The 23224-nt window shown below is 39.9% G+C and overlaps 1 protein-coding gene across 7 annotated transcripts in view; it reads left to right on the forward strand.

Moving 5' to 3' along the window:
* The first annotated feature begins 229 nt into the window (after positions 1–229).
* The window catches only part of usp33 (ubiquitin specific peptidase 33), a 126549-nt gene continuing 103554 nt past the window's right edge, over positions 230–23224 (forward strand). For 3 of the 7 annotated variants that reach the window (XM_059983793.1, XM_059983798.1, XM_059983799.1), the window contains exons 1-3: positions 590–684; positions 14558–14653; positions 17396–17518. In XM_059983793.1, the coding sequence (XP_059839776.1) occupies positions 17441–17518 (78 nt within the window). In that variant the 5' untranslated portion in view covers positions 590–684; positions 14558–14653; positions 17396–17440. Of the gene's footprint in view, positions 350–589; positions 685–14557; positions 14654–17327; positions 17519–23224 lie in introns of those variants that run through there. The other 4 variants (XM_059983797.1, XM_059983795.1, XM_059983794.1 and 1 more) reach the window with 4 other exon arrangements.

The following is a 23224-nucleotide window of genomic DNA, read 5'->3' on the forward strand; positions in this document are numbered from 1 at the left end:
GCTGTACCTGTATGCTTGCTTTCATTGACTGATGTACATGTGCACCTAGAACTCGTTGTACTACACCTTCATGTGGTTTCACCTATCAGCTACAAGCTTGACTGAGGATTAAGCCAATGATTGCTGGATTTAATGTAGTGGGGACCAATGGATGGAGTAGTTGGGGACGGAATCTCCACGCCAATGATGATTGGCAGGTAGGCAGGGCGGGCCGCAATGACCTGCTGATGCTGGTTGTTCTCTGCTTTGTGATCGGCAGGAGTAGGGTGACTGTGCGGTTGGAAGTGTTGGAATTCTTTGACTGGCAGCCGCGTAGGAGGAGGGGAGATGCTATAATTTGGGACAGAAGGTTTGTAATTGACAGGGGCTCTGTGGGAGGGATGATAAATGATTGACAGTTGTAGCGGGCGTCGCGGTGAAATGTCATTGGCGATGTGTGATTATCACGGTCGGCACCGGGCGATTTGGAGGCGGGGAGATGTGTGCTTGGCTGATTGACAGGAGCTGCGCTATGGGCCAGGATAGGTGTGATTGGCATCCGCGGCCAGAGGCGGGTGGATCTGTGATTGGCAGCTGCGGCTGGAGGCGGGCAGATCAGTGATTGGCTGCCGCGGCCGGAGGAGGGCAGCTGTCCTAACTGGATTGCGGAGAGTCAGCAGCGACAGGTCGACGAGGGGGGATTGGGTGAGTGCCAGCCGGTTTGAGGTGGGAGGGAGTCGGGGGATTGGGAGTGGGTCTCCCGGTCTACCAGCCTGGTTGGACTCCCCGGCTACCCTGAGGCGAGTGCGGGGACTGCCGGCTACGGTTAGGCCGCAGGGAAGGAACGCCTTGTCAGGCCGGCTCCCGGGAGGGGCGGCTTCTGCGGAAGAGAGCCGGTCCGTTAGCTCCGAGACCCACCGTCTCTCCTAAATGAGCCGTCTTCTTTAGCCGGAATCACCTCCCCTGCCCTTTGCTCCTCGGCCCCACACTCTCCCCATCACCTCCGATCTCTCCTTTCTCAGCAATTGTGCTCCCCAGAGGGGCGTGAACGCACAGCCTTTGATTGCATTCAAAACAGATCAATAGATTCGTGACAATCAAGTGTTGGAAAATGATTTCGAGGTCTGAAACTAGTCGTTATCTTTTATGGAACACGCATGACGGATTAAATGGATTGCTATTTATGTTCCTATTCCATACCTTACTGTCTACCCTCATCATTTCCTGGCTGGGACAGGAGGTAATGTAGTGCTATGGAGAGGGAATTGGCTAACTCACACAAAAAGGGCAGAGTATTTAGTTTAGCATGCAGTAATCAGTAAGGCACTAAGAGACTGGTGCTGTGTTCTCAACTATTTATGATCTGCGTGTACTGTGCCTGTAATTACTAGTGGCTGTTAAAGGGACTTGCAGAGCGCTTGTAGATGGGTTATGCAAATGGCTGAGAGGTTAAAAGGTGTATTATGTGTAAAATGAGGTTATCGGTCTTGGAAGGAAGAGTAAGAAAGCAAATAATTTAAACTGATGTAGTAATGTAAATGAGAGCTGAGGATGTGACACAAAATGTAAGCAAGCAATTAGACAAATGGAGTTTTAGCCTTTATTATAAAGAGGTATGGAAGTTAAATGGAATTGATTTATTATTGTCACCATGTGTTGAGGTCTGGCATAATGTTCATTCAGATCAAATCATTTCACAGTGCATTGAGGTAGAACAATAACGGAATACAGAATGAAGTAATAGCTACAGAGAAAGTTCAGTGCGGGGAGACAATAGGGTGTAAGATCATAATAAGGTAGATTGTGAGGTCAAGATTCCATCCATAGTACTAAGGAACCATTTAACAGTCTCATAACAGCGATAGAAGCTGCTTTTGAGCTTGGCCATGCTTTCAGACTTTTGCACCTTCTGCATGGTGGGAGAAAATTGGGTGGGGTCTTTGGTTATGCTGGCTGCTAAACTAAAGCAGTGAAAAATTTAGACAGTCTATGGGTGGGTGGCTGGAGTCCACGTGAGGAGATTTTGGTGCAACTTTGCAGGGTGCTGATGCAACTGTACCTGATGTAGCCCGAGGTATAGCTTTGTAAGAAAGGATTTGTTTACATTGGGAAACTCGAAGGTTTACTTGTTAAGATGAAAAAATTACCTCTATTTGTCACACATACATCAAAACATAGAGGCAGTGAAATAGGCTGTTTTTGCGTCATTGACCAGGACAGTCTGAGTTTGTGCTGATGACAGCTCATGAGTGTCATCACTTTTCCAGTGCCAGTGTAGCAAGGCCACAGCTCACTAATCTAACCTCTATGTCTTTGGAATGTGAGACGAAACCGGAGCACCTGGTGGTCATAAGGAAAACGTACAAACTCATTAGGTACAGTGGCAGGAAATGGACCCAATCACTGCCACTATAATAGTGTTATGGTCACCTCTATGCTACCCTACCATGTTTTGATGTGCACACTTAGTGGGTATTTTATCAGGTACACTTGTATACCTGCCTGTTAATGCAAATATCCAACCAGTCAATCATGTGTCAGCAACTCAATGCATAAAAGCATGCAGACATGGTCAAGAGGTTCAGTTGCTATTCAGAACAGACATCAGAATGTGGAAGAAAGGTGATCTGTGTGACTTTGACAGTAGAGTGATTGTTGGTATCAGATGGGGTGGTGTGAGTATCTCAAACTGCTAATCTCTTGGGATTTGCACATCCAACAGTCTCTTGGGTTTACATAGAACAATATGAAAAACAAAAAAAAAAATCCAGTTCTTTGGGTGAGAGCGCCTTGTTATTGAGAGAGGTCAGCGGTGAATGACCAGACTGGGTTCAAGCTAACAGGAAGGTGACTGTAGCTCAAGTAACCAGGTATTCCAACAGTCTGGTGCAGAAGAGCATCTCCAAACGCACAACATATTGTACCTTGAAGTGGATGAGTTACAGCAGCCAAAGGCCATGAACATGCACTCAGTGCCACTTATTAAGTACAGGAGGTACCGAATAAAGTGGCCATTGAGTATACATAAACATGTATGAGCCTTTCTTATTGGAATTACAAAGAACTACAGCTGATGTCCAATTCTTTCTGAAACGCAAGATTCTGAAGAGGATTAGCTGGATTGTTGCTGATATGTTTTACAGCTTGTCGACGTATTCAGAACAAAGGTTCATGGTTTTGGAATATCGGTTGTGCATTTCAAGCAGAGAAGAGTAAAAAATTTATTCTCTGAAGGTTGTGAATCCTTGGAGTTTTCCAGAGAATCAGAATCAGGTTTAGTATCACTGGCATATGTCATTAAATTTGTTATTATGTGGCAGCAGTACATTGCAATACACAATAAAAATATACAATAATTCACAATACTAAGTACATATATACAATTAAATAAATAAGTAGGGGGAAAAGAGGTGAGGTAGTGTTCATGGGTTTATTTTCCATTCAGAAATCTTATGGCTGAGTGGAAGAAGCTGTTCTTAATAATTGAAGTGTGTGTCTTCGGGCTCTTGTACCTTGATAGCAGCAATGAGAAGAGGGCATTGGGTGACAGGAGTTATGATAGATGCAGCATTTTTGAGGCATCACCTTTTGAAGGAACTGGGGGTGAGTCATCAAGTGTATTCAAGGCAGAGACTGACAGATATTTGAACTTCAAGGGGTGTTACAAGGGATGCAGAGGGAGCGAGAAAGTAGTGCTGAGGGTAAGAATATTTCAGGCAGGAATTTATTGAGTCATGGAGTCAAGTGAGCTGATCCTTCTATTCCCGTCTCACGCAGCATTCAAAGTGCCCTCCCACCCTGCCAACCTCATTCTTTAGTCTCTTCACCCCCAACTGTCCACCCATTGCATCTCTTGCTGCAATGTGTGCCCTTGAATCCCTGAGTAATTTGGCTTAATCAGTCTCTCTCCCAAGACTATGGCTTGGGTTCCGTTGCATTCACTTCTTGTGAAAGTTCTTTTGGATAGGGAACAAAACGATTGAATTTGAATGTAGAATATTCTCCCTGGTAAAGAGAAGACTGAATTGTTAATGAAGTGCTTAAAATTCATGAGGGGTTGGGGTGATGTTGACCAGAAGAGGACAGTAACAGAATTGAAGGAATAGATGGTGGTACATTAAAAGCTATACAAATTTAAAGAGATTGAAAATAGCTTTATTTGTAAAATATACATCAAAACATACAGTGGAATGCGTTGCTTGTCTTATTGTTTGTAATGTGCTGGGGGAGGGCAGCCCACAAATGTTGCCATGCTTCCAACATCAACACAGCATGCTCGTAACTCACTGTACATCTTTGGAATGTGGGACGAAAATTGAACACCCCCGCCCCCAAGGAAATCCAGTTGTTCATGGAGAGAAAATACGAACTCCATATACTGGTGAGAATCAAACCCAATCAGTGATTTGTAAAACAATGTCACTAATTGCTAGCTGCCATGCTGATATGCCAGTATTTAAGTTGACAATAGATATAAACTGACTGGGGGAGCAGATGCTAAGTATGAGGGGTTGGGGTGATGTTGACCAGAAGAGGACAGTAACAGAATTGAATTCAAGTCAAAGTAAATTTATCATCTAAGTACACATATGCACTACTTTGAGATTCGGTTTCTTGCAGGCATTTACAGGAAAATAAATACATTAGAATTTCTGAAAATCTATGCGTTAACAAAGATTGACAGACAACCAGTGTGCAAAAGAAGACAAATCATGCAAATAATAAAGAGAGTAAATGAATAATTCTGAGAACATGAGTTGTAGAGTTCTTCAAATTGAGTCAATAGGCTATGAAGTCAGTTCAGCATTGGGGGGAGTGAAGTTATCCACATTGGTTCAGGAGCCTGATGGCTGTAGGGTAATAACTTCAACCTGGTGGAGTGGGACCTAAAGCTGTAGCTCCTGCCAAATGGCAGCAGCTCAGCTTTCTGGATTTTAAGGTAGAGTATTTAAGTAATTTTGGTTGTGGTGCTATAGTGATAATTTAGCAGACTGGCGAGATTTGCTCTCAGAATTACCAAGTACAACAGTGAAATTTAAATGGGAGAGGGGAGAGCTAGATTTTGGTGAGCACCCCTCTGGTACACTGAACTTAAGGACGAAATATGTATTCTAACTTTAGGACTTGCTATCTGTCATTTTCATGTGTTGAAGTATCTCTCATTCCACCGTTACTGTTAAGTCAAGGGATTGACCCTGAACGATATGACAGGAGAACATCAGACAGTTTGTAAAAAAAAGTGCCATTTGATGAAGTTGGTTTGCAGGATCAAATACATGCTAAACTGGAAAATCAACTTACAATAAATAGACAGATAAACAATCTCTCAACTAACTGATCAGATAGAAGTCATCCCAAGTCTAGAACAATTAGCCATCTAAAGGATGGAGGAAATCTGAAAAACATCCTCATCCTCAACAGTCGCCAAGCATGTCAATGAAAGAATTGGGAAGAAGCAATCTGTGGACACATTGAGACTGAAGTTCTATCTGAATGACCTATTTTGGCATTCTGCAATCCTGCCATTACATGTGCCAGTTTTCAATTGACACCCATGTGGAGCAAAATGGCAAAGTGCACAGGAATCAGGAAAGATTTTGGGAATGGACAACATCCTAGTTCAGTATTGAAGACCCAAGCTCCATTGCAAGTTGTTTTTATAGTTATGACACTGGTATCCATCCAACAAAGTGGAAAATTGCTTCAGCAACAAACACAAAATGCTGAAGGAACTCGGCAGAACAGACATTTATTTAACCTTCGCCTAATCACCGAACAATTTACAATGACTGATTAATCTACTACCCAGTGCATCTTTGGACTGTGGGAAGAAACCAGAGCACCTGAAGGAAGCCTACATAGTCTAGGGAAGAACACACAAATTCCCTGTAGACGACACTGGAATCGAACTGGCAACTCAGTTGCTCTGAGCAGTAATAGCATTACGCTAATTGCTGTGCTAACTTGGAGGTTATTATCAATAAGATAGCTATTTTTGTATGACTTTTAAGAATACAAGTTTTGATTTCAATGACATCAATAATTGGCCTTTTAATAAAAGTTTTATTAATTTTATCAATCCTGGCATCTGGGCAAAGTACCTTGGCACCAGAATCAATCTCTGGATTGGATGACTAAACTTGAGGGATGGAGTTGAAAACTTCTTGGGTTAATAATTGGACTCCTAACCTACACAAAGAAAGATGAGAGTGTGATTAATGGAGTTTATTCATTACCTTTCAAGGATACTGCAGAAGTTCCTTGGGGCTCTATCCTAGTCCAGCCACTTCCAGCTGCATCAGTAATTATCTTCCTTCTGTCTTGATGTTGGAAATGGAGAGTGCTGTTCTCTGAATGCATATTATTTCCACTTTAAACTCCTCACAAAGCAAAGCAGTTCACATCTGCGTACAAATGCAAAACGCTGGAGGAGCTTTGGTCTTCAGTACTGAACCACGAGATTGTCTAATCCCAGAGCCTTTACTGATTCCTGTGCAGTTTGTCATTTTACTACATGTAGAGCCCACTGAAAACTAGATTTCAGAAGGCTAAAATGGTTCATTCAGATGGAACTTCAATCTTAAGGTGTCTGAATTGCTTCTTCCTGACAAGTGATGAGTAACTCAATCCACAGAAGTGCCAAAGCAGCGATCACCTCAAACAAGAGGACCACCTTACCTTGATACCACCATCACTGAAACGCTGTCCAGTGTCCCAGTTTGATCGGTGTAACTGAACCACTCATATACTATTATTGCAAGTGCTGGTCAAAAGCTGTGTATTCTATAATAACTGACAGCACTTCCTGATGGTAAAACCTTTCCGTGGTATGTCAGGTGTGATGTTACTTCCACCATACTTTATAGTAGGGATGGTGTTACTTGGCTGAGGTGCAGTATTAGATTTATGCCAGACATGCCACTTAGTGTTGAGGCTAAAAGTTCTCCTTCCACATCTTTACAGTATCTTCTAAGAGCAAAAAGAAGAGCAAAGGGAAAAAATATGTTGAGGTAGTGTACATGGATTCATTGTCCATTCAGAAATCTAATGGTGGGGAAGAAACTGTTGAGAATGTGTCTTCAGGTTCCTGTACCACCTCCTTGATGGTAACAATAAGAAGAGGGCATATCCTGGGTGATGGGGATCCATATGATAGATGTCACCTTCTTGAGGCACCGTTTTTTGAAGATGTCCGCAATTCTAGGGAGGCTAGTGGGGACCTGATGGGATTACCTCATCATGTGAGCCACAGCAGATCGAAAGTAAAGCTCCCAACCACATCAGACAACAGAGGTAGTGTCAGCAATGCCCGTTTTTGCAAAATTAACAAATGATCCTTGAACTCCCTGCCCAGGACATTACACAAAGGCTTTCACCAGAGATATTACAGCTAGTTCGGGCAGTGACTCACCACACGTTCTTGAGGGCAAATAAGAAAGAAGTGAAAATGCTTACCTTGTGAATTACAAAGAAGGCACACCAGTGGCTGTACTTGGGATTTTGAGGAGATTTAGTTTGTCATCAAAGAATTGCAAACTTCTGTACCTGTATAGAAATTTGAGAGATTTCGGACTGGTTGCATCACAGCCTGGTATGGGAGCTCCAACTGGATTGGAGGCTACAGAGATTTGTAGACTCAGCCAGCTCCACCATGTGCACCTCACCATTGAGAACACCTTCAAAAGGCAGCATCAGTCATTAAGGACCCTCATCATCTGCAACATGCTCTCTTCTAGTTACTACCACAGGAGAGGAGATACAAGAACCTGAAGACCCACACTTAATGACTTAGAAACTGCTCCTTATGCTTTGCCATCAGATTTCATGCACATTGCTTTGTTTTCATCTATTTCACACTTTTCCGTCATTTTTATGTCTGCACTGTCCTGGCATAAAAACAAATTTCATAACATACCGGGGGGGGGTGTGATTGATAAGTTCGTGGCCTAAGGTTGTGGCCTAGCACATTTATTTTTGAACATAATCCCCTCCTACATTTACAAACTTAGTCCAGCAGTCGTGGAGCATATGGATCTTGGACCTCCAGAAAGTGTACACAGATGGGTGATTGATAAGTTCGTGGCCTGAGGTAGAAGGAGATGAGTTATACAGCTCTCATTACATGTACGTGCAGGTTGATTCTTTGAGTGATTATGCAGAAAGTTTGAAGTTAATAACATCTCCTTCTACCTTAGGCCACAGACATCAATCATCCCTGATGAGTTATTAACTTCAAACTTTCTGCATAATCACAAAGAGCTGACCTGCATGTGCTTGTAATGAGAGCTGTATAACTCATCTCCTTCTACCTTAGGCCACAAACTTATCAATCACCCCTGCTGTGGACACTTTCTGGAGGTCCAGGATCCGTATGCTCCACGACCGCTGGACTAAGTGTGTAAATGTAGGAGGGGACTATGTTGAAAAATAAATGTGCTGGACTATCAGTATGACATAGATACAGCCAGCAGCATAATCAGTAAGGGCTCCCAGATAGTCTTATTTCCCCCAAATAAGAAACGGTTATTTAAATAGAAAAGTGGGTCTTGTAGTTTGAAAGGGGGAAACAAAAAAAGACAAGGAAAACCGCAACAAAACCCAAAGGCAAGTGATAAAGTACCAACTGATGGTGAGGACACTAATGTCGACGCTAGCAACCAAGCTGAACAAGAGGATATGGAAGCTGTTCATGTGAACTTTGTGGCCGAAATACAGGTGCTTCGTTCGGATATGAAAAAAAGAACTGAGTGATTCCGTGGGTTTTTTAAAGAAGGAACTGGTGGATTTCAGAGAAGAAATTAACCATAAGTTGAATGCTATTGTTGGTGATGTAAAAGAAATAATGGGCAGAGTTGCAGAGATGGAGCAAAGGGTGACAGAAGTGGAGGAATGGAAGGCTGAGGCCGGGGAGGTTCTTTCCTGCGCACTGGAACTTCAGGAGATTATTAAAGCTCGATTAACGAACCTGGAGGCGCGTTCACGCAGTAATAACATACGTATCCATGGAAAATAAATGTGCTAGGTTTTCTAAATAGACTCCTTCCAACTTAGGCCACGAATTTACCAATCACCCCTTGTATGTCATTGATAAGAAACCTGCTACTGATGCCAAGGGCCTGAAAAAATGAATATATTAAAACCTTTGATTCCCCATACTCTTCACTGCTGGTGTTTTCCCTGCTGACATCTGGATCTGTGATTGATTAGTTATTGGATTGTGGAACTGCAGCAATCAATAGTTGTGCAACAGACTATTCACTGCAGGAACTCAGTGGGCCAAGTTGCATCTGTACACAGGGGAGAAGAATTTTTGACATTTGAGGTCAAAACACATATCAGTTTTTCCTGACCTGAGTTCCTCCAGCAGATTGTTGTTCCAGATTCTTGCATCTGCTGTCCCTTGTGTCTCCAGTATTTATGTTGTTTCTTATAGTCAGCAGGGTGGGACAAAATATAGCAAATAGATCCTAGTCTTTTTTTCAATTCAGTTCCTGTACTGAGTGCCCACTTTACATCTTTTGCATCTTTACACCTGATTGTTAATGCAATTTTCTAATCAATCATGTGGCAGCAACTCAGTGTATGAAAGCATGCAGACATGATTAAGAGTTCAGTTGATGTTCAGACCAAACATCAGAATGGGAAAGAAATGTGATCTGAGTGACTTTTATTGTGGAATGAGTTGGTGCCGGACAGGGTGGCTAGAGTATCTCAGAAACTGCTGATTTTCTGGGGATTTTCATGCACAACAATTATAGAGAAGGGTGCAGAAGACAAAAAAAAAATCCAGTGAGTGGCATTTCTGCAGGTGAAAATGCCTTGTTAATGAGAGAGGTCAGAAAGCAATGGCCAGACTGGTTCAAACTGACAGGAAGGCGACAGTAACTCAAATAATAATGAGATAGAACAGTAGTGTACAGAAGAGCATCTCTGAATGTACAACAGTACAACACATCAAACCTTGAAGTGGAAGGGCTACAGCAGCAGAAGACCACAAACCTACATTCAGTGGTCACTTTATTAGATACCTCCTGTACAATATACACTGAGTGTATATTGCCAGTGTTTTAAATGATGTAAGCTTAGCTTGTCAGCAAATATCCAAAAGTCAGAATTTGCTTGCAGCAGTTTGGAAATCCAATCTGTGGCACTGCTGATCTACAATCATCGCTGTTCCTACTGTCATTAACAAAGGTTGATGAGTGAAGGCTTCATAGGAGATATTAATCACTTGTTAATTTTATGGACATTGTTGGCATTTCTAGGTTGCCTTTGAGAAGATAGCTGTGAACGTACTCCTTCAACTGCTGGAACTGTGGTGAAGTCATCTCACTGGGTTGTTGGTGGTGTGTAGGAAATTACAGGATTCAGTGATGTTATTGCAGCTTGGGATGTTCTGCCTGTGAACTGTGTGGGTTTCTTTCAGATGCTCCAGTTTCCTCCCATAGTTCCTATTGTATTAGTAGATTAATTAGTCATTGTAAATTGTCCTATGATTAGGCAAGTGCTTGCTGGGTGGTGCAACAAGTTGGGGCAGAAGGGCCTGTTTCGTGCTGTATCTCTAAATAATTTAAAATATATATTCCATATTCCAAAAAGGTTTATGGGTTGGTAAGTTAATTGGTCTCATGGGTGTAGTTGAGTGGCAAGGACTCTTTGGGCTAGAAGGGCCTGTTACCGTGCTGTATCTCACTGAAAACTTCAAAAGAAGAAACTGGGATCTGTGAAATGGAAATTTGACAGCAGAGAAGGAGGAGAGAAATCCCAAGTAGGGCTGAGCTCTAGCAATGTTGTTGATAAATAGGTGCTCTTGTCATTTGTGATGTTGGTAACCAATGTGTTGTTCATTTTCCTCCTGCATCTGACTCCATTGAAGGTGCTGAGTCATGATGGAATGTGCTCCCTTAGGTAGTTGCATGCCTCTACATTCACCTGGTAATGTATTGGCAAGCTGGCCAGTCATGGCAGATGGTTGAGGTTTTGCACAGTAGCAGTCCAGATTGAAAATGTTTGTCCTGATAGACTCCAGGGATGTATTAGCATTATATCTGGTTGCATCACTCTCTGGTATGGAGGGGCCACTGCACAGCATTGGAAAAAGCAGCAGAAGGTTAAAAATTCAACCAGCTTAGAACATGAGCAAGGACCTCTTCAAAAGGTCATGCCTCAAAAAGGTGGCATCCATCATTTGAGGGACCCCTCCCACCACCACCATTAAGGAAATGTAGTGTTGGAGAGGGGACACAGGTACCCAAAGTACATGCTCAAAAGTTTTATGAGCAGCTTCTTCCCCTCTGCCAAAAGATTTCTCAACAGTCCATGACCCATGACCATTTTCTCACTTGTTTTTTGCTCTCTTTTGGCACTACTGATTCAATTTAATTTTCTTTTATATATGTTTTTCTGATTGTAATTTATAGTTCTATGTGCTGCACTGTACTGCTGCTGCAACACAAAGCAACAAATTTTGTGATGTTTATCAGTGATGATAAACCTGATTCTGATACTGAAGTCCAGGAAGCAAGCCAAGTGCCCCTTAGTCCCTATTGTACAGCAACTCAGCCTTAAGTGGAAGCTGTTCAATTTCCTGAAGCACTACACAATGGATTAACAATTGGAATGCCATTATTGTAGATCTATCAAGGCTTAAGACTGCACACATCATATTCAATCAACATATTATTAATATCTGGAGAGGGAAGTTTGTCTTAATGAAACTTCAGTTCTAATCTAGTTTTAACCTTGTTCTTTGGTCGGAATCATTACTGAAAAGGTCTCGAAGTGAAAGATATTTTAGGAATTAGTACAAGAAGAAATTTTTACCAGTGAAGCAAAGAAATACACTGTCACATTTGAGTTTGTGTTAAACAACAAACATGATCAGTATGAACGGAATGCAAAACAAACTTTTCACTGTATCTTGCTACATGAGATAATAATGGCCAAGTTTGCAGACGATACAAAAATAGGTGGAAGGGCAGGTAGTGTTGAGGAAGCATGGAGTCTTTAGAAGAACTTGGACGTATTGGGAGAATGGGCAAAGAAGTGGCAGATGGAATACAGAGTAGGGAAGTGTCGGGACATACACTTTGGTAAAAGGAATAAAGGCATAGACTATTTTCTAAATGAAGGAAAAAAGTCAGAAATCAGAGCTGCTAAAGGACTTGGGAATCCAGTTTAACTTGCAGGTTGAGTCAGTGGCAAAGAAGGCAAATGCAATGTTTGCATTCATTTCAAGAGGACTAGAATTTAATAATCTGAGGTTTTTTAAGGCATTGGTCAGACTGCACTTGGAGCAATTTGGGGGGGCGCAGCCTCAGAATACAAGGAAGTCCCTTTAGAACAGAGAAGAGGTGGAATTTCTTTAGCCACATGGGGGTGAATCTATGGAATTCATTGTAACGGATGGGTATGAAAGCCAAGTCATTGGGTGTATTTAAAGCAGAGATTGATAGGTTCTTGATTAGTTAGAGCATCAAAGGTTTTTTTGGGGGTGGGAAGGAGAGGCAGGAGAATGGGGTTGAAAGGGATAATAAATCAGCCATGATGGAATTGGTAGAGCAGACTAGATCGGCCAGATGACCTAATTCTGCTCCTATGTCTCACAATATTCCAATTCCAAATCTGACAAAGGCGTTTAAGTGTCTCTTAGAAAGGAATATGAATGTGTAGAGAATGGAAAGGTATGGACCCATGTGCAGGCAGGAGAGATGAGTTTAGTTACAGTTTTGGTTACTAGTCGAATTAACTTGGCACAATACTTTGGGCTAAAGGGCCTGTTCCTGTGCTGTGTAGTTCTCAGTACTGCTGCCTTTGAAGTACAATTACTGCATTTAGCCAAGTGTTCATCTCTAATGTGTTAGGTCCTTAAGACAGAAGTTAATAGCTGACATGCTAATTGGTCATTGCTGGTGTAAGTTGAGGAATATTGTCAGCTAAGAAAGTAGAAGGTGTGACATCTTTACAGCAACACCCTGTTCTTTGTATCTTACTTTATAATATAAATTAGTACTTAGTTTTGTATCTATATTTCTACTATATTTTGTTTCTCTCATCTTGAATTCGTATCATTATTTTGAGCTTGTGTAAGGTATATCAAAATCAGGTTTAATATCACTGGCATATGTTGTGATATTTATTGTTTTACAGCAATAGTACATTGCAATACATAATAAAGGAAAAGCTATAAATTACAATAAAATATATTAACAATAAATAAGTAGTGCGAAAAGAGAACAAAAAATAGGAATAAAAATAGTGAGGTAGTTCATTGTCCATTCAGATGGCGGCTGTTCTTAAAATGTGTTTTCAGGCTCCAGTCTCACCTCTTCTCTGGCAGTAATGAGAAGAGGGCATTTATTAATTTCTGTTAGGTTATGTTTCTGTTAACTTGAGTTGGGCATGTTCGTAATGTGTGGTACCACCGCTGCTGCAAAAATCTGATTTTCATTGGCATTTACGTATACCAAGGCAATAAACTTGAAGGGTAACTTTGCATTTATTTATTCAGGATGTTGATGAAAAGAAATAGGTTGAGAAAAGTTGTAACAGCAGAGTATTTCGGAAGTATTAGATTTCGCGAAAGAAGTTCCTTGCTGCTTTTAATGCAAGTCATCTTGCTGCTTTTAATATAAAGTTCAAAGTAAAAATATTATCGATGTCTATGTCATCATATACTACCCTGAGATTCATTTTCTTGTGGGCATTCACAGTAGAACCAAAGCAATACAATAGAATCAATGAAAACGACACACAAAGACTGACAAACAACCAAAGTGCAAAAGAAGACAGACTGTGCAAATATAAAAAAAAAACTGTTGCTACTAATAAATAAATAATACTGAGAACATAAGTTGTAGAATTCTTGACAATGAGTTCCCAGGTAGTGGAATCATCTCAGAGTTGAGATAAGTAAAGTTACCCACACTGGTTCAGGATTCTGATGACTGAACGGTAACGCCCGTTCCTCAAGCTGGAGGTGTGGGATCTAAGACTTCTGTACCTCCTTCCTGATGAAAAGAGCATGGCCTTGGGTGGTGGTGGTCCTTGATCATGGATGCTGCTTTCTTGTGCCAGCATTCCTTGTGGATGTGCTCAGTGGTGGGGGAGGCTTTTCCTCTGATGCTCTGGGCTGTATCCTCCACTTTCTGTTGCCTTTTCTATTCTTGGACATTAGTGTTTCCATAGCAGGCCATCATGCATCTGACTGTGATACAATTTCACTGGTTTAAATTTACAACTTTCTGTTGTTTCCATCTCACTGACAGATGGTTTAAAACTTTGGTGAAGTTTTCATTGCAGGTGTTGTAACATCTAGTAATTATTGAACTGTTCTGCTACTGCAAAACAACAGTTTTCACAACAGATGTCATTGATAATAAACCTGATTCTGATTCTGGAAAATTCATCCTGAAGAGCCTATTGAGGTTGCACAGTCCTCTAGTGTTGGAGTTAAACCTCCAAACGTCACATCATAGGGGAAGCTAAGGCTAAGTAAAATAAGGTGTTGGTAGATTCATTTTAATGCATTCCTTCGGCTTTTGATGTTTGACAGTTTTCTGTTTTCATTTCTTCAAAGCAATATTCCTTCAGTCTCTGTGTTGGTCTTTATACCCTTGATCGACTGCGGCTTGCCTCCTTTCTCGCACCAGGACCACCACCTTTCCAGGACTTGGTAAGCTCCTCAGCTTCATTGTGTCTAAGTAGAATGCTTCCTTATACAGCATGAAAACAAGCCCATTGTTTCTGTGCCCATTCAAAGTAAATTTAGTATCAAAGTACAGTGGATTCCAGTTAATTGCGATGCATCAGGACCACTATATTTTTGGCCTAGTTAAGTGGCTGCCCCAATTAGTTGAAGTTTAATGAAAATAGTTTTAAAAGGTCAAAGGTAAAAAAAAAGACAAACTACTGTTTAACTGAGTAACAAATTATGTATTTAAATGAAATACAAATCAAATTAGAGCACTACAATTAATACTGCAATACTATAAAACTGTATTAGTTCCTAATAATTGTCAACAGAGGAATTCTTCCAGTGTCTGCTGCCATGTTCTGTTGATGATCTGAAAAGGAACAAAATCAGTGCAGATAATGGACTGCCTTCATACAATGCTTTCAAAGATTGCATGCTCCAAATCTTAATTTTCATTATAACATTCAAGATGATTGTTGACACCTTCAAATTCTTTGTAGTTCCTAACTTGTTAATGTGAATTTGTTTCATTTTCACTCATGGCTGTTTCTTACATCTCCGAACCTGAATGCTTGAAACCACAGTGAATAAAACTGTTCTGAATTGTCTTACTGTCTATTTCTCACCAATATCAGTAACAAAAATCACTGCATTTTGAATACAAACACAGGCAACTGACACTATTTAAAAGCTATTCAGTCTAAACATGATGTAGTGTCTAACGGTTACACAAGTACATGTGACTGACACTAGTTAGAAACTGGCAACAGTCTCCTGTCCCAATTAAATGGCATAGTGTCCCAAATAAATGAAGGAAATCCTGGCTATTTTCTTGATTGCTTTTTTCTCTTTAAGAGTAGTCCCAAATAAGCAGCTGCCCTGATGAACCGGAATCCACTGTTAATATATGTTACCATATACTACCCTGAGATTCATTTTCCGGCATGCATTCACAATAGAACAAAGAAATACCATAGAATGCATCTATGCTATGCAAGTATCTATCGATACTAATGCTATATTGCATGTAGTCTTCCATCCTATACATTATGTGTGCTCATGGACATACTTAAATGTTGTTAGTACCTATCAACATCATCTATCAGACAGCTCATTCCAGAGTTCAGTCAGCTTCTGGTTACAAAGTTCTTCCAGCTAATCATGAGCCAAAGGTACTATACTGTTTGAAGTCCTAAAGTTCTATATAGTTAATCATTAACTTGTATGCTTTTTTTAAACCAACATGTCTGTATGTGCTGTTGCTTTCGTGGATTGATAGACATGTACACCAACGCCTCAGTTCTTCTCAGGGTCCTACAATTTATTCTGTATAGCCAAATTTTATCAGTCCTCCCAAAATGCACCACCTTGCATTTTTCATAATTTAATTCCTCCTGCTATTGTTTTGGCTACCTTACCAGTTTATAAATATTATTTTTTATTTAGAGATACAGCACAGTAACAGGCTCTTCCAGCCCACAAGATTGAGTTACCTAATTACAGCCTTGTGACCAATTAAACTCCTTCAGGAGGACCACAACTTTGTTGTGATTTGGAGGCCTTTGTGCCTCAAAGACCCAGTGAGCTGTGCTGGCAAGAGTTAGGGCTTTATGCTTTGGCTCTTGGTCGGGTCACCATGCCAAACAGCTCAAATGGTAGAGAACAGACTAAGAATGGTCCACCAGTCCGCCAGGTTCAGGGGTTCAGCTCAAAGTTAATGACCCTGACTGTTAAAACAAAACTGTTAGGAAACAGCAATGAAGAATCCTTCGACATCTGAGTGTGATGGTATTCCTAAGTCTCGATCCGGGATTTACGTGACTGACAGTAGTGAAAACTGAACCTCTGACACAATGAAGGAAGCCCTGAATACTGCCGGAGATGGAGGACCTTCATTGCTGCCCTAAGCGCAAGCAGCATAACAGTCAGTAGAGAGGGACCAATTAGTCTATGATCCCGTACATCTTTGGAAGATGCGAAGAAACTGAAGCAGTCAGAGGAAACCCATGTGGTCACAGAGAAACTGTACAAACTCCTGACAGACGGTGGTGGGAATTGAACCCACATTGCTGGCGTTGTAATAGCATTATGCTAGCTCTATGCTACTGTGCCATCCATGTTGCTTTCAACAGCTTCATCAATTCCCATGTCTACATTCACATCTGGATCATTAATCTATATAACATATAATAAGGGTACCTGTACAATCACTGCAGCACTCCACCGTTCACAGGCTAACAGTCGCAGAAAACTATCCCTTGATCATTAGCTCTACCTCCTTTCACTACACTAATTTTGCATACAGTTGTCAGTGGTGAAGAAAGATGATTCAAATGCATTTTTAGTATTGTTTTGTTTCTGCTTCATTCTAATACCAAAGTGTTAATCAAAATTGGAACAGCTTCAAGTGCAAGCTGAAATTATAACCCGCCTTAGTGGTCTTAGTATGACATTTTGAAAAAATATATAAATGGTATTTAATTGGCTAAGTTGTGAAGTTCTGAAGTTTGTAGGAATATAGGTGAAATGTTCTTAATCTTTTCCTAAACTCCAGAAGGTAGTCTTTCACTGTTAAGTGGGTTGGTTGTAAGTAATGAGCAATTATTTCAGGCTTGAGAAGATCTGATTCATTTGGATTGTTATTATTTTGCAGAAGGTAACTGCATGTTTCTCAAAATAACTCAGAGCCCCTCACCTGCAGCTGTTCTCACTGTTGTATAGGCAGTGCTGCATCGAAAAGGGTTACAGTAAGCTATTGCTGTGAAGATGTCACATCTCAGTGATTGTGTTCACTTGGAATCAGTGGGTGAAGTGACAAAAGATGAACTGATTGAAAAGTCTCATGTAAGTCACCTTTTTTTTGTGCCTATGCTTTTCTGCTATCGTAACAATATGTGACGGGTGTGACTTTTGGTACTGTGTTTTGCAACTTGGCCTCATGGAATGCTTTTTGTTTTGTTGTATTCATGTGCATTGTTGAATGACAGTTAAACTTGAACTTGAAGCTTGTTATTAATTTCCTGATATAGAATAAATGATCACATCTATAATAAGGAGGAAGTTGCACTGATGTGGGACCTTTCGCATTCCAAAATGCTTCTCAACAAATGAAGCACATTTGCAGTGTGCCTTTTGTAATGTTAGAAATAGAGTGGCCAAATATTACACTGCAGATTCCTATAAAACAGCCATGATCATAACCGGATAACATCAGTCAAATACACAAGTGGCTGTCTGCACAGGTGCAATGAAAAGCTTACTTGCAGCAGCATCACAGGCACAAAGCATCATAAATGCAGCGGTCACAAGAAAAACATAAGTTAAACATATCTGTAAATTATACACAACTGTTACAGGAAAGAACACAATTAGAAGAAAAATAAAGTGCATTTTAGTGCAGGGAGGTCATAGAGTTGCTAAACTGTGTGTAAATTTTGCCAATTGGTTCAGAAACTGAATGGTTGAAGGGTCAACTGTTTGTTGACCTGGTGGTGTCAGACCTAAGGCTTCTGTTAATGTGTATTAGAGCTGTTAGAGGAAAGCTAAAAGTTGATTGGGACATTCTTATAATTTATTGCACCCAGTAGGTTGAATAAGGCCTTCCTTGGTTTGACAACTTGTGTATAAGATGGTTCCTCTGGCAGGGTATCTTCCGCCCTTAGTGCAATAAATATTTGCTTGGATCTTATGTTCAAATCAGTGAGTGAGACTTGAAGATTGGGAATTACAAATTGAACTGTATTTGACATAACTCTACATTTTACAGCAGTCATGCAATATGGAAGTGGGCCCTTCAGCCTAACTGGTCAGTGCTGACCAAGATTCCCATCTAAGCCAGTCCCATCTGCCTGGGTTTACACATCCCTGTAAACCTTTCCTATCCATGAACCTGTCCAAGTGCCTTTTAATACTGTTAATGTACACTCCCTCTGGGAGTTTGTTCCATATACTAGCCTCCCTCTGGGTGAAAAAGTTGCCCTTCAGGTGCCTATTAAATGTCTTCCCCAGTCACCTTAAACCTAAACTCTCTAGTTCTTGATTTCCTGAATCCCAGGAAAAAGACTTTGCACATTGACCTTATCTATGTCCCTCATGATTTTATGCTTCTATGTAAGATCGTCCCAACCTGCTTGACCTCTCTTTGTAAATTAATCCCTTGCATCCAGACATGTAAATCTTCTGTGCACTCTTTCCGACTTGGTGGTGTGAGTGGTCAATGAAACAAATATGGATTTAGTAGTTTATCTTCAGCAAGATGTTTCTGTAGTAATCACTTTCTTAAAGCTATCATCATGACAGTTCATGGCTCAGTGATTTTGCAGTTCCAGAATCATCAATATGTCTTTGTGTCTTAATATGTCTCATGTAAGCAAAGTTCTGGGAGCAAAGAAGGGTGAGAGGTGACTTGATAAGAGGTGTACAAGATTTTATTTATTTATTTTTATTAGTTTTTTTATACATTTTCTACATAGCTACAGATAAAAAAAACCCAGATCAAAATGAAGAACACTGATACAGTGCAAAAATAAACATACAATAACAATATGAAACAAAGAAAGATAATTGAGAAAGCACCCAAATTGAAGACATGTAAAATTAGTATCCTCCCCAAGCCCCGCAACACAAAAAAAACTCCAGACCAACCACAACACAATATGGAGAATATAAATCAGGACAATCAAACCCCCAAAGCTGTAAATACACTTAGCAACAGAAGATATTAATGCCTACTACCAAAAAAAAAGGAGCTGAAAGCAAGGGACCGAAAAAAAAACCTTAGTTAAGAGGAAGCTTATGAAAGTACTCATAAAAGGTCCCCAGTCCTTATGGAACTTTAAATCCGAATTAAGAACTGAATAATGAATTTTTTCAAGGCCTAAGCAGGACATAATATCATTAAGCCATTGAGCTTGCGTGGGCGGGGCAACATCTCTCCATCTAAAGAGGATTAAACGTCTAGCCAGGAGAGAGGCAAAAGATAATATTCGACACTTAGTCGAACTCAGAAGTAAATCTGTCTCACCCCAGAAACCGAACAAAGCAATTAAAAGGTTAGGTTCTAGGTGGTGATTCAGAATATATGATAGCCTTATGAAGACATCTTTCCAAAATTTCTCCAAGCTAGGACAAAACCAGTACATATGAATGAGAGAGGCCTTGCTCCTTTTGCATTTATCACAAAGCGGACTAATGTTAGGGTAAAATCGAGATAATTTAGATTTAGACATATGGGCTCTATGAACAATCTTAAACTGTAAAAGGCAATGGCGAGCACAAAGAGAGGTTGAATTAACCGATTTGAGAATCGAGTCCCAAGTCTCATCAGATAAGGAGGTATTTAAATCATGCTCCCATGCCATTTTAATTTTATCCACAGGGGCACGTCGTAAGGCTGCTAATTTATCTCGAATAAATGATATTAAACCTTTACCTAGTGGATTAATGGAAAGAAATAAGTCCGTATCATTTTTCTCAGGCATTTCAGGGAAGTTAGGAATTAAAGGAATAATAAAGTGTCTAATTTGGAGATATCTAAAAAAATGAACATTGGGTAGATTGAACTTAGCAGAGAGCTGTTGAAAAGAAGCGAAGCGATTATCAATAAAAAGATCTTCAAAATGTCTAATGGCCTTCCTATACCAATCATGGAATGCTGAGTCATACGTAGTAGGTAAAAAAAGGTGCTTATGTAAGATAGGGCTAGAAACGGAAAAACCATGGAAACCATAAAATTTCCTAAACTGAGCCCATATACGCAAAGTGTGTCTAACAAGAGGATTAACTATTAATCTGGACAAACCACTAGGGAGTACAGAGCCAAGAAGTGTAGAGATAGATAATTCTTTAGTGGAGCTCAACTCCATTGCCACCCAATTAGGGCACTTGGGTTGGCCATGGAAAAAAGACCAAAAGGTAGCACAACGTATATTGGCTGCCCAATAATATAAACGAAAGTTAGGCAAAGCCAGGCCACCCTCTTTTTTAGATTTTTGGAGATAAACTTTATTAATTCTAGAGCGCTTATTCTTCCACAGATATGACAAAATAATAGAGTCTAAGGAATCAAAAGATTTAGGAATAAAAATTGGGATTGATTGAAATAAATATAAAAGTTTAGGGAGAACATACATTTTAACAACATTAATACAACCTACCAAAGACATAGATAGAGGTGACCATTGTAACAGACTCTGTTTTATAGTATATGAAAGATTGGCAAAATTTTCACGAAAGAGATCCTTAAACTTCCTTGTGACTGTAATCCCAAGATAAGTAAATTGATTATGAACTACTTTAAAAGGGAGATCACGAAATGTTAATTCTTGTGCTTCTTTATTAATTGGGAAAAGTTTGCTCTTAAGTAAATTAAGTTTATAGCCGGAGAACTGGCTAAACTGGTCAAGAAGTGAAAACATTGGAGGTAAGGATGTAGACGGATTTGAAAGAAAAAGTAATAAGTCATCAGCATAAAGAGAAACTTTATGCTCAACACCCCCTCTCCAAATCCCGGTCAATTCAGGACAATTTCGAAATGCTATCGCCAAAGGTTCTATAGCCAAATCAAAGAGAAAGGGACTTAAAGGGCATCCCTGACGGGTGCCACATTTGAGGTTAAATAACTGGGATTTCTGAAAATTAGTTAAAACAGAGGCAGTAGGACACATATACAGCAATTTGATCCAAGAGATAAAGCTTTGAAGTCAAATTTTTCTAAAACTGCAAAAAGGTAGTTCCACTCTATACAATTAAATGCCTTCTCCGCATCGAGGGAAATAACACATTCAGGAATCCCAGTTGGAGGTGAATATAAAATGTTAAATAAACGCCGAATGTTAAAAAAAGGAAGACGGTTTTTAATAAAACCAGTTTGATCATCAGAAGTAATAGAGGGAATAACAGTTTCTAATCTATAAGCCAAAACTTTGGCCAAGATTTTAACATCAACATTAAGCAAAGAAATCGGCTTATACGAGGAACACTCTGTTGGGTCTTTACCCTTTTTTAATAAAAGTATAATAGATGCCTCATTGAAAGAGGGTGGCAATTTGCCGTAATTAAACGAGTCAGATAATACTGAGAATAACTGAGGAGAAAGAAGTGAAGAGAATGATTTATAAAATTCTACGGGGAACCCATCAGGTCCAGGAGATTTCCCTGAGAACAATGCAGAAATTGCAAAAGATATTTCTTCTGATGATATAGGCACATTAAGTTAGGCTTTAAAATCAGATGAAAGTGAAGGAATATTCAGATTATTTAAAAAATGTTCAACAGAGTTATTGTCATTCAAAGATTCAGAGGAATAAAGTCAAGAATAGAAATTTTTAAATGCATCATTAATTTATAAGTGATCCGATGTAAAGTCTCCATTCTCCTTCCGGATCTTTGTAATATGTTGTTTGGCTTTGGAACGCCTCAGCTGATTGGCTAGAAATTTACCAGATTTGTCACCATGAATATAAAAGCAGCTCTTACTTTCAAGAGGTTGGCGTTCGACAGGTTGAGTAGACAGAAGATTAAATTTAGTTTGAAGTTCTACACGCTTCTTGTATAGTTCAGGATTCTTAGTTTGAGCATACAGTTGATCCAATTCTTTAATCTGATTAATGAGGTCTAATCGATCTGCACATGACTTTCTATTAAGATTTGCTGTATAGGAGATTATTTGACCCCTCAAATATGCTTTCATGGCATCCCAGACAATCTGGGATGACACTTCAGGTGATGTATTGGTGTTAAAATAAAAGGTTATCTGATCCTTAATAAATTTTAGAAAATCATCATCCGATAATAAAGTTGAATCAAACCGCCAGTGTTTATTCCTCTGAGGGAGACCAGGAAAATTTAAAGACAGAGTAATTGGGGCATGGTCAGAAATCAGTATACTCTGATAATCACAAAAAGAGACAAATGGAATGAGTTGATTATCGAGTAAGAAGTAGTCAATTCTAGTAAAGATATGGTGAACATGTGAAAAAAAAGAATAATCTCTCTCAGGAGGATGAAGGAAACGCCATATATCAGAGATACCATAATTAGAGAGAAACGATTGAATAGCAAAGGCAGATTTAGTAGGTGGTCTAGTAACAGAGGACGATCGATCCAAATTAGGATCTAACCAACAATTGAAATCACCACCCAGTATAAGAGAGTATGAGTTTAAGTCTGGTAGAGAGGAGAAAAAACGTTCAAAAAAATTAACATCATCAAAATTGGGGGCACACAGGTTTGCTAGTACAACTTTAGTATTATATAGTTTACCAGAAACAATAATAAAACGGCCATTTTGTATCAGATATCTTATTATGGAGTTCACAAGGAATATTTGAGTTAATAAGGATGGAGACCCCCCCCCCCCCACCAAGCTTTGGGGACAAAGGATGAATGAAAATGCTGACCCGCCCACTTTGACAAAAGCTGGGAGTTATCAAAACAACGAATATGAATTTCTTGAAGGAAAGCAATGTCAGCTTTGAGTTGTTTAATATATGAGAAGACCTTCCTTCTTTTAACAGGGTGATTCAATCCCTTTACATTCCAGCTCACAAA

The sequence above is a fragment of the Hypanus sabinus genome, chromosome 11, assembly GCF_030144855.1.
Source record: "Hypanus sabinus isolate sHypSab1 chromosome 11, sHypSab1.hap1, whole genome shotgun sequence".
Classification (NCBI taxonomy): Eukaryota; Metazoa; Chordata; class Chondrichthyes; order Myliobatiformes; family Dasyatidae; genus Hypanus; species Hypanus sabinus.